The 12,366-nt window shown below is 42.5% G+C and overlaps 1 protein-coding gene across 1 annotated transcript in view; it reads left to right on the top strand.

Annotated features, from left to right (window-relative positions):
• The first annotated feature begins 11,669 nt into the window (after window positions 1–11,669).
• The window catches only part of ADGRD1 (adhesion G protein-coupled receptor D1), a 243,246-nt gene continuing 242,549 nt past the window's right edge, over window positions 11,670–12,366 (top strand). Inside the window, exon 1 of the mRNA XM_019486663.2 lies at window positions 11,670–12,344. Within this exon, the coding sequence (XP_019342208.1) occupies window positions 12,279–12,344 (66 nt within the window). The 5' untranslated portion in view covers window positions 11,670–12,278. The remainder of the gene's footprint in view (window positions 12,345–12,366) is intronic.

The following is a 12,366-nucleotide window of genomic DNA, read 5'->3' on the forward strand; positions in this document are numbered from 1 at the left end:
AGAGGAGAGCCGCGCACATGATCAGAAGGCAAGAGAATAGGCCTTATGATGAGAGGCTGAGAGCCATAGGACTCTTCAGCCTGGAAAAGCACAGGCTCAGGGGTACCTGGTGGCTGCTTATAAGTATATACGGGGTGTGCATCAGGATCTGGGAGAATGTCTGTTCACCAGAGCGCCCCAAGGAAAAACAAGGACCAACGGCCATAAACTCCTCCAAGACCATTTTAGGCTAGACTTAAGGAAAAATATCTTTACTGTCCAAGCCCCTAAGACCTGGAACAGACTCTCTCCAGAAGTGGTGCAGGCACCTACTCTGGACTCATTCAACAAAAGTTTGGATGCTTATCTTGCTGGGATCCTTTGACCCCAGCTAACTTCCTGCTCCTGGGGCAGGGGGCTGGACTTGATGATCTTTGAGGTCCCTTCCAGCCCTAATGTCTACAAAATCTATGAAATTATTAACAATATAGACATTGGTGTCAGAAGCAAACTGGCCAAGTTCGCTGATGACACTGAACTTTGGGGTAAAGCATCCACACCTGAGGATAGGCTGGTGATCCAGGCTGACCTCGACAGGCTCAGAAAATAGGCGAATGAAAACCTGATGGTGTTCAACACTGAAAAATGCAAGGCACTCCACCTTGGGGAAAAAAAACCCTCAGCATGCTTATAGGCTCGACAGTGCCAGGCTTGCTAGCACCACGGCCGAAAGGGACTTGGGGGTCATGACTGACCACAAGATGAATATGAGCCACCAATGTGATGTTGCAGCTGGCAAAACGAGCAAAACTCTGGCTTGTATCCATAGATGCTTCTCTAGCAAATCCCAGGATGTCATCTTCCCGCTGTACTCTGCCTTGGTGAGGCTGCAGCTGGAGTACTGCATCCAATTCTGGGCTCCACCTTTTAAAAAGGGTGTGGAAAAGCTTGAGAGAGTCCAGAGGAGAGCCATGCATGTGATCCAGAAGGCAGGAGAACCAGCCCTATGATGAGAGGCTAAGAGCCCGGGGACTCTTCAGCCTGGAAAACCGCAGGCTCAGGGGGGGCCCAGTGGCTGCCTATAAGTATATAAGGGGTATACATCAGGATCTGGGGGAACACCTGTTCACCAGCCCAGCCCAAGGGATGACAAGGTCAAAGAGTCACAAACTCCTCCAAGACTGTTTCAGGCTGGACATAAGGAAAAACTTGTTTAATGTCCAAGCCCCCAAGGCCTGGAATAGACTGCCTCCAGAGGTGGTACAAGCACCTACTCTGGACTCTTTTAAGAAACCTTTGGACATCTATCGTGCTAGGATCCTTTGACCCCAACTGACTTCCTGCCCCTGGGGCAGGGGGCTGGACTCGATGATCCTCCAAGGTCCCTTCCAGCCCTCATGTCTATGTAATCTATGACATCTATGAAATTAATTTTTAGAGCAGCTGAATGAGATTTTCATGTGGTTGTTTTCCCCCAGGAGGGCAATGAAGAAGTTAAGCAAGATTGGAGCAAGACAAAGTACCGGCACAAATTCTAAGTGCTAAGTTTTATCATTACAAAATAGTTTTCTAATTAAGAAAGTCTGAAATTCATGAGGCGGTGTATGGTCAGGCAACGGCTGTAAACTTTGGTTGTAAGAATGTCCAAAATGTATACCAGCATTGGCAACATGTAGAGGGTGCACGTGGGTGCACATGCACCCCCTGAGCTTGGTGGTGCACCCCCTGCAAAAAGCACCGCCTATGCTGCCAGCAGTGCCTGTGGGTGGTCACTGCTCACCACCCCACCCCCCTGCCCTCGTTGCCGACACTGCCAGCGGCATCTCCAGGAGGTCCCCAATCGCCACTGGCTGCTGCCGACAGCATCTGTAGGTGGTTACCAACCACCAGTCAGCACTTGCCACCCCCCACCCGTGGCCAACACTGCTGTGGCTGCCTGCAGGAGCTCCCCGCTCGCCACCGCCATGCCCCTGCCACTGCCTGCGGGCAGTCATCATGCCCCCTCAGCCTCCAGGGGCACGTGGCATTCATGTATACCAGGATATACTGGACTATCCACTCTGAAGAAATTGCACTTGACATTACTACGGTCATGGGGTGAAGCACTGAACCAAAGAGGCATAGATGCACTGACACTGGTTCACTTCACTAGTGCTGCTGAAGCTGAATGGTCCAATATCACTAGCAGAGCTGGTCAAAATTTTCCATTCAGTTTTTTCTTTTTTGATTAAAAAGGCCCTTTAAAAACATTTTTTTTTCCTATGTTTCCATTTAAGAAGGGCAAAAATATTTTTTCCAGATTTCTTTTTCTGTTGAACAGCCTCATGGATTACAATACCGGGAAAAAAAAGATTTTCTTGTCACTTCAGATTTCTGGATCAAAGTTTTGTCATTTTTTGGCCACTTCCTATTTCTCATTTTGAGATGAGACTTTAAAACTCGATCCATCTGTTCTGCACGGGCATTAAAGTAAATGACAATACCTACTTAACTATGCTTTACCATGAATCACTGTCTTGAAATCGATCAGTCTAGGAAGCCCTTTTTGTCCACTGTTAACATGGAGAATCATTTTTAAAAGCTTGCAATTACTTATCTTAAGTGGTGTGAAACTTGTTGCATAAATCTGACAGTTTTTTCCTTCATTAACGGAGTCTTTTAGCATAGGAAACACAAGCCATGCAAATGATTAATGAAAAAAACAGTCCTAGCCTTCAGTATCTTGTCTCGTGTGTATAAGAGCTTTTTTTTCAGAATATATTCAGAAATAACATGCAATACAGATTTGGAACTTGATACCTCCAAAATTTGTGAGCGTAATTTATGTGTGCGAGTTGCACAGATAAGTTAAGTCACACACCTCCCTAGGTGTATATTGAATTGGGCTGTTAGCATTTTAGAAATAAATGATGATCGGTATGGTGGCTGTAAAGAAACTTGATTAATAATAAAAGTGTAAAAAAAATTACAGTGTGTTCATCTGATTAAATCAATGTCGTGTTTGCTAAGAGTTGGATTTCATTTTCTGGCATCGGCTTAGCCAATTCAGATTTTCTTAATTAGAAAAATATTTTGCCTGATAGCATTTGCCTTCTGAATCAGTGCCCGGATTTTTTTGTTTTTGTTGCAGTCCTACTTAACTTTGTGGTTGTCTTTTTTAATATAAGCAATTCTGGAAATCTTATTCTGTGCTTTTCATACAAGACAGGTCTGTTTGCTAGCATGCGTATGCCACAATGTCCCTGATCCCCACGGTTATATTGGATGCTGGCTGATCATCGCCCTACCATTCCTGCACATACCTGCAGTTCAGTAACATCATACATGTAGGAAGTTTGTGAGGTGCTTTGACATTATTTGTGGTAGCTTGTGCATAGCTGTAGATTATGGATGAACAAGAAGTTTGCTCAAATCTTTTATGGTGCTTCACAAGTCTTTTAGTCCCTCGAGCTCTGATCCTGTTACAGGCTTTGTGCAGATGGTATCCTCCATTGGAGTCACTGGGGCTCAGCACTCCAAGAGCACCAAACTACTCTCGACTCATTGCTGTGACTGAACTAGTGAAGATAACCATTTGTTGGGCCTTTGCCATTATAACAAGAGTTTCTTACTTCTCCACACGCTGAATGATGCAGATACGGAGCACACCCCACGGTAGAAGGTCACATGCGACACATTAGTCTCTACCCAGATTTGCATTAGGGCTTTCTGCAAGTTATTTGCCTGTGGGTAATTTCACTCATTTTGAGAGAACTACCATATAGTAATAAAGAAGCCTATGAGAGAAATACCATTGAGCACTTTAAATAATAATAGTAATAAAACAAAAAGAAAAGAGAGACAGTGAAAGTACACTCCCCACACTAGCCTGGTGTCTGGCAAGCACTATTGCAGCTGGGGTGCTGCTTCCATCTTCCAGTCTTGGCATCTGCCATTTCCTAAGGTCTTCTTTAAGAAATGGCCACTCCAGCTGTTCTTACTGGGGTCTTTCCCTGCTTCTTTCCTCAGCAAGAACTCCTCTGGCTCTCCACCTGGGAGCTGTCTATCCCAATACTTCAGTGGCTCTCCCCGGTCCTTGTTCTCAGCTGTGCAGCTTAGAAAATCCAGGAAATAAGCCCTTCTTCCCTGACTCCTAGACCTCTTTGGTCAGAGAAGACAAATTCTTCTGCCAGTGTCCTATCCACACCCTCTTCTAGCAATCACTCAGCCAGCCTTCCTGCAACTTGCTCTCACACTCTCAAATATCAGCCTTCACTCATCCTGTGGCTCTGGCCTTCTAACTCAGGAAGGTCCGCAAGAAACCCCACTACTACTCTCCTAGCCTTCTCCAAAAATACCTGCATGCAACTCTCCCCATGGGCTGGAAGTGGCCTGTGGACTTATTTTACCTAGCCCATGAAGCCCAGATATCAGTGGTGCGGTGAGGGGATTTTCTAGTGATTCAGCAGCCAGAATATTTTGCAGTAACAGGGGACTGGGGTTGGAGGGGCTTGCACAGCCATCAGCACCTGGCTTGGAAGCACTAGCCCATTCTGGAGCAAACAGCATTAGTTTGCTCCTAAAGTTTGCCGACCCCTAGTCTAGGAACCTCTTATGAATATACATCTCGACTTCCTTCTGCTTCAGTCTCAAGTGCCCGCTCCACCCGTAATCAGGTCCAGCTGGGCTGCACCTGTTTCATCACAAACAATCTGGACCTACTCTAATAACACTTACTCACTCTTAAAATTGTAATGCCGGTATGCATGAAAAAAAAATTGTTGAAGGGTCTTTTCCTGAGATTTTTCATAAGGTTTTTTGGGGACTCCGAGACCTCTATAACTGGATGTGTGGGAGTAAAGCCGTCTGCCTGTAGAGCAGAGGGATAAATAGCAGCAGAACCAATTTTAAAGCATTACTAAACCCTATGGAATGTATGGGCAGACTTTATAAAATATTTAGATGCTAAATCTGCAGTGGGGGATTTTCAGAAGTGTCTAGGTGCCTAACTGAGATCAAGGAGCAAAGATTTTCTGGCAACTCTCCCACACTTGTAAATGCCCTGCCCATGACAGACCACATTCTCTCTCAGACACACAGTACAGAGTTTGCAGACATTCATACTTTATAAAACTAGCAAAAACTCATTATGCGTAATGCTTTTCCAAGTTGCGCAAAAAAGTCAGCATTGGATTTAGCTGCCCTGTATTTATTCTCCTTTGCTGAGATCGTTACTTATAATGCCTTGAGGTTGTTTTATTTTGTTTGGTCTAAATCTTTTTGCCTATTTCTTTCTTGGCAGTCCAAATTAATTATATTTCAGTATTAACCCTGGCTTTTTAACCTCTCATCTGCTGAAGGGAAATAAAAGTTTTGAACATTCAAACTCATAATGCCTTTTCTTAGTGCCCCTCGGTGACAAGAAACAATATGCAAAATACCTGAGCAATCTCATTAAAAAAACCATTATCCCAAGATAAAGCCAGAGCTATTAACACTTTGTACTATGCTATTACATAAGGGCGTGGCTGGAAACGGACAATTCTGGAATCTCACAGGGATCTCAGGGATTAAAACAACGGACAAGTTTGTGTGTTTTGCTCCACATTTGAAACTAGTTCCACTTTCTTGGAAATTGCCCCATATTATGACAGTTTTTCAGGTGGGAGCGGGTTTCTTTTCCAATTAGTATTTGTAATTTGTATTCTTGTTGGTCCCAGGCTACAACCTCATTGTGCAAAGTCCTGTACAAATCCAACAAAAAGATAAGCCCAGGATCCAAGGAGTTTGCAGTTTGTAAATCAGGCCTCCGGTGTCAAAAGAACAGTGGCCTCAGAAGCCAAATTCTGATTTTGTGCAAGAAAATACATAGTTAATTGAATTTTGCAGGAAAAAATATATCCTATTCCAGACCTAACACTCTCTTTGGTCTGCCCACATGTCAATGCTCATGCTGCAAGGATGGTTAGATTTTATAAGAATACAGCACAGATGTTGCAGCAAATACTTGCAGAGAAGGGGCTATAATCATGCTATGAAATCACAATTGCAAGGATAAATGTGAAGCAATACTTCAATCAAAAGTAAAATAAATAAGGCCTTGGTTATGTCTATTTGAATGCTTTACTTTGAATGCACTGTCCCCTGCTACAAAAGCCACAGGGGGTTTGATATGTTCTGAAATTGAATAAGACATATCATAGACTGATTTTTCCTGGTTGTTAAACAGAGCTCTGCTGTGCATTAGGTAAGGGATAACAAACAAAACGGGTATAGTTGGATACATGAGACTAAAGGCTAGTAATTCTTTCCAGCACTCAAGAAAAGCATTTTAGTACCATATTTACTCAAATCCAAGATGAATCCCCAATCAACAGGGATGGGGGAAGGGATCCTCATCTTGGATTTGAGTATCAGCCCAGGACAGGCAGTGGCTCACCTCTGGCTTTGGCCCCAGGCTTGGGGCTGAAGCCAGAGCTGAGCTGCCCCTTGCCCCAGGCTGGAATGGCTCATTTGGTGTGGCAGGTGACTGGGGGGAGTGTAAGGGAGACTGCTTGGCTAGCAGAGGAGACCTGCAGTCTGCTCCCCACCCCCCAATTCAGCTTCATTGTTTGTACAGGCATAGGCAAGGGTCTGGTCCCTCATGCCCCCCTTGCTTTCCCTTTCTGCAAGACAAAGATAATTTACCTGCCCTACACTGTGTTGTGAGACTTAAACAATGTGTAAAATTGCTTTAAGATCCCTGTATTCAAGATAGGTACCCAAGTGCAAAATGCTGTAATGCTGAATATCTGCAGATCATGCTAATTCCAATCTCAGCACTAAATTCAGGAGGATAACAAAATCCTGAAGAGCTTAAAAAAAAAAAGCCAGTGCATTTTTTTTCAGGTACAACCATACCAGTCAAACCTCACCTGTCAGGACACTGGAAATAGGTTCCTTTTAAAAAACCAAACTGCTAGTTTCTCTGGGTTGCAGAGAATAGCTTCAGACAGTCATGCTTCCTTCAAAGGCTTCCAACTGCAAAGATAACTTTCAGCCAGCATAGCAGGTGTTGAGACCCTACAGCTTTCCAGCATTTGATACATTCAATAAAAATAAAAAATGCCTCCCCTCTCCAGGTTCAACACAAAAGTACAAGCATGGACATCCTACTTGTATGAAAGAGGATGAGCTTAATTAACACACCTAATACAGGCTGTTTTTACTAATTTTCACACCTTATAGTAGATTTGGTGCCATCTTTATATCCTGGGATGGCAGATGGAGCCCATCAGAACAATAGCTGAGGAAGGGATCAGATAACCCAGAGTTTAACTGAGCGTAGAAGACAAAATCTGAAGACATGGGGACTGGTATTAATAGCATAAATCAAAAGGACAGCCAGGTTGACCGGTCTGCGGACTGAATGCCTCTGGTTAGCCAGGGGACATTTATAGCCCAGTCCAGAGCTGTTCTAGTTTTCTTACCCTGCCCCTCCTTGTACAGTGACTTTATACTTGTCTGCCTACCGGGGCAAGAATAATTCATTCACAAAGGCTTTAGCTTTCCTTTTGGAAGTGACCACAGCAAAATATCCTACTGATATCAAGAAGGTGGCATGCTGCTGTCAGTGAGTGGACCCAGTCATAGGCCAGGGCATATTCAATTCACGATTCTACGGATTTTGTGGAAACTGAAAGCCAGCATTGTCCGTGAAATCAACTTAAAAAAAAAACTTAATAAAAATAAAATGTTGGCTCCCCAGTGGGGGCCAGCAGTCCTTGCTGCTGTTGCAGCGCAGCCTCACAGCCTGCCCAGGGCAGGGGAGACGGCGCTGGCTGGCAGAGCAGCATGAAGAGCAGCAGACAAGGTGGCAGCTGCCAAGGCCTCTCTGCCAACCAGTGCCGAGGGGCAGGGGTGCTGGAGAACATCCAGGGAATATCCGCAGAATTTGAAAAAATTGTTTAGTTTCTCTGTGATTTAAGTAGACCCCTTAGCTATAGGTATAAAGGTGTTCTATATTTCTATATGAGAAGAAAAATAAGCTGTGCCAATATATTTTGTGTCAGTAAAGCTTCATGCACTTTTGGGGTTGTACCAAGGAAAAATCTTGCTCCTAACCAAATAGTTTTACTAGAGAAAATGCTGTGCATCGTGAAGGCCTTAAACGATGTGCGAGTCTTGTACTGACTGTATAGGAGTCAATTTAATCTAGTTACACCAGTGTAAATCCCCAGTATTTCCAGTGATCTAAAAAAAATTACTTTGGACTGAGAGTTGTACAAATGAAAGCTGCATTTGCCCCACGTGTTTGTTTTCTGTTCTGTTGCATAACTGAAATTAAAACACTCCGTGTTACTTCTAAGCTTCTAGGAAAAGTCAGAAGATATTACATTAAAAAGCTACAAGTTGCTGGCTGTGGTGGTGATACTATTTTCTAAGCCCTTTTCCTTTGGTTTCAGCTGTAACTAAGCAGTTAATAGAATCCATGATTTGCTCAGAAATCGTTTTGCTAGACCACAGGGACTCCATTCAAATATTAGAAAGCCACTTGATAGGTATACTTTCCAGTGGAGGCTGCCACTAAAGGGACCCACTCTGGATATAAGCCCTCAGCCCATTTGGCAAGTAGTTCACTGGACTATATGTACAGGTGCATGCACAGATTAATGAAACACCATACAGGGAGGACACAGAACTCACTGTTTTTGCATTTTCAAATCCTTTTTCATTTAAGAAAGTGATTTTAAAAAGCCAATATTCTGGCTCAATGCTCTAGCTCAGGCACAAAATCTACTCAGCAGCTTTATGTCAGGAGAACTGATTGTAATGAAAAAAGAGCGATCTTTTGCTTGAACATTTAAAAAAAGTCTCTATCCAGGGCAAGTAAAATTTTGCAGCACAGGGTAAAACTCTCTGATCTCTGATATAGTCGGAGTAATCAGACTTTATGCTCTGCATGGGGAATTGAAATTAGCCCACTCTGAATATACTAGTAAGCAAGAGGAATACAGGGAAGAGCAGTGGACGGCCTCTGGATCTGAACCAAGGTGCCTAGTGGCAGGGGCAGATACTGCTACTTGATAAGAGTAGTAGGCAAGGAGGATTATGAAGGAGCTGTACTGTGGGCTTGAAATGATCAGAGTCAGTATGGCATACATTGGCTAATGGGTGTGCTGCTTCGACCACCTTCTTTCTCACAAAGAGGAGTTAGAAAGTACGCCTGGACTTCCACCACTAGGTGAATTTCATGCATTATTCTCAATTAACCTAACAGAGTGAATAACCAATTCAATTAATTTTGCCTTTTCTACTAAAATAATTTCCACAAACTGTTTAAAAATCTAGCTGTTGCTCAAAATCACTATCCAAGTATTTTCTGTGAATTGTGCTTTGTCTGTAGGTTGTTCATTCTGATTAACTGCCTTTTGCAATTCAGGTGGGATTGGTTAGCTTAGATTGGACACAGGGAACCTGGCATTGCTTCTGTTCTCTGGTTGGATTAGTAAACACTTCAAATCAGGTTTCCTGAAGTATCACATGAATAAGTTCAAAACTTACTTTCTGCAAATAATCTTCAATATCTGCTTATAATTTGCTGTTTCCACAAAAATTCCTGGCAGTGAACATGGTGCTTGGATTCTACCATTTTTTTTTTACAAGCATCTACTTTCCTTTAACAGGCCCCACTTGGCAAATATTTCAAATTCCTTTCTTCCTCTTTTGACAATTTAGCTTTACTCATTATTTTTAGCTGAAGCTATTGTTTCTACCCATGGCAATACTGATCATTCAATGGCACGGGAGATCTGGGGCATACACAAAGTTCTTCATTTTCCTCCTAGGCATAGAGGCCAATTGTAATGGATGAGAAACAGGTCTGGAAAGAGTACGGCAAAAATCAGAAGAGGAGAAAGCAAGCCTATGTCTATGGAAGAGCTGGCTAGGGAATTAATTTTGTGAAAAACATCAGGTTCCCAGAATGTTTTCCCTCAACACTTGAGATGAAGAGCCAGACACCCATTTTTTCCCCCAAGGGACTGAAGTTAAATGATATTTAATTTTAGAAACACGAATACGATGCTTCAGCAAGTGTTTTTAATGAAATGTGCTCGCTGAAGTCCTAGAAAACCTGAGACCCACAGCAGGTTGCAAGTTTACATGCTCAGGTCTACTTTGGGAGGTTAGTGGTTGGGTTAGGAGAAAGCAAGGCAGGCTAGCCAAGTAGCTGGACAGTCAACTTAGAGGCCATTGAAAGTTTTAATAGAATTGACATATTCCCATGCACTGTTTGTTATTAAATCAGTATTTTCTGATGTGGAAAACCCCCCCAAAAAACATTTCACTGTGACCAGTTCTAGCCTAGGGCTTAGAAGAGAAAAGAGCAGGGGTGAAGGCACACACCAGTCAGGCGTAGATCGGGCTCTGGAGGGCGTGTGGGTCAGGGAAGTTATCAAATATTAGCACTATCTGGGGCTTGGACCGAGAAGGCACAGCTCGAGTATCCAAGGGACAAAAGTGGTGAAGCATAGGGGGCCAGTAACATGCCTAGAAACATCATCACTCAAAGGCCTGTCATTGTTTAATCTATCAATAGATATCAATTTGAGAGCTGGTTTAGAGCAGTGGGGGGCAACCTTTTTGATAGGCATGCCACAAATTAGCCCTGAACTCTCCCTGCGTGCCACTGACTTCCTTCCCTTGCCTGCTCTGTTTTCTGCTCCCTGCCCTCTCTGCCAGGGTGTAGCCCGTCTCCTCCTCAGCCAGCTGCTTGCCACACACACAGAAACTGCCCATGCCATGTATGGCACCTATGCTGCGGGGTGGCTACCTCTGGTTTAAAGTACTTTACTATTTGGGAGAGTTTCTGAGGCTGAGGGAGGAAAGGGGGGGAGGGGAAGATGGCAGAAAAAAAAGTTTGGATTTTTTTTTTTTGGTTTTTAATTGAACAAAATCACAAAAATTAAAAAAAACCCCCGATGAATCTGAAATAAAAGTATTTTTTTATCTAAAAAGAAAAGAAAAGAGTGAATGAAAATTGGTGCTCAGTTCTAATCTTTATATATATAATCTCAGTTCTAATCATCTTTATATTAAATAAATAATTGCTATGAATGCAGTACAGTTCAGGGTACAATTGTAAAGTGGCCCTGATAAAAGATTACTCAAGAATCGAGCAGTACAGTCTAATTTATTCTATCTAAACGTAAGACAGGCTGAAGGTCTAGTGGCTAATATTTGTGATTCGAGGTTAGAAGATCCCAGTTTTGTTTGTGGCTTTTCTATTGCTTTTTGTTTGATCTTGAACAAGCCAAATGATTGATGCCTCAGTTTCCCCTTCTATGCATAGGCATAGTAAATATCCTCTATTGCACCAGAGTGTTATGAGGCTTAATTAATGTTTCGAAAGGGTTTAAGATGTATGGAGAGAAAGCTCTGAAGAAATACAAAGTATTATTTTAATAAATGGCTCTTGATTCTTTCATAAAACTTCTGCTTTAAATGTATTTTATGTTTTTTTAGGCATTGGAGATACGAGTATTTGTACTGGCTTCATTCCTTCTCTGAATGTGCAAACTTGCAATAAATAATTTTTATTGTGGTCTCTTTAATCTGCTTTCTGAACCGCATTAACTTGTTTCCGCTTGTTCCTAGCAGGCTGGTGTTAGGACCCAGAAAAGAGACAGCAGCAACACGATATAAATAGAGTACCAGAATGGGACAAAGTTTGAGAAGAAAGCATGACATCACTCAGACTTACTCTCCACCCAAAAAGATCTGGGATGGAGGTACAAACGTGAGCCAGACAAGCGAGGAGCTAGCAACACAGTTCAATCCAATTCCTAAGGACACAGTGAGAGTCAGATGTCCAGTGGAGCAGAAGGGGCTACTTTTTTATGATGAGAACCAAAACTGGCTTCAGATCTCTGACAAAGTAAAAATAATTGGATAAAAGAAAAAAAAAAGAAAAAGAAAACCACAGACAGCAAACATTGTAAAATAAGATCTCTTCTTTTGGCACAAATAACAGCAGAACTACTTGCATTCTTTCTGTGCAATTGCACAATTTTTGGATCTTATTATTTTTATCTTATGATTTTGCTCCAGTCATGGTTATGTGTTTTTTGGTAATTCAAGTGATCCACATTTAAAGCAAGCAAATATTCATGAAGGCTCTGGAAGAATATATTGCTTTCTCACTGGAAGAATGGAGTTTCTGAACCTGTGTGGAAAATGCAGATTTTAAAAGAAAAAAAAGTAGCAAAGGAGAACTTGTGTTCATGATTGAAATCTCCCAGGAATTAGATCTCAATTGCACTTGAAAACGCAAAAGGACCATGAAGAATTTGTTGTCTCTGCTCTGTTATTATTTGCTGCAGATTTTATTTCAGTCTAAATATCAGGTAATATTCAGAACTTGGGTAA

Source organism: Alligator mississippiensis, chromosome 10 (genome assembly GCF_030867095.1).
Source record: "Alligator mississippiensis isolate rAllMis1 chromosome 10, rAllMis1, whole genome shotgun sequence".
In the NCBI taxonomy this organism is placed as follows: domain Eukaryota; kingdom Metazoa; phylum Chordata; order Crocodylia; family Alligatoridae; genus Alligator; species Alligator mississippiensis.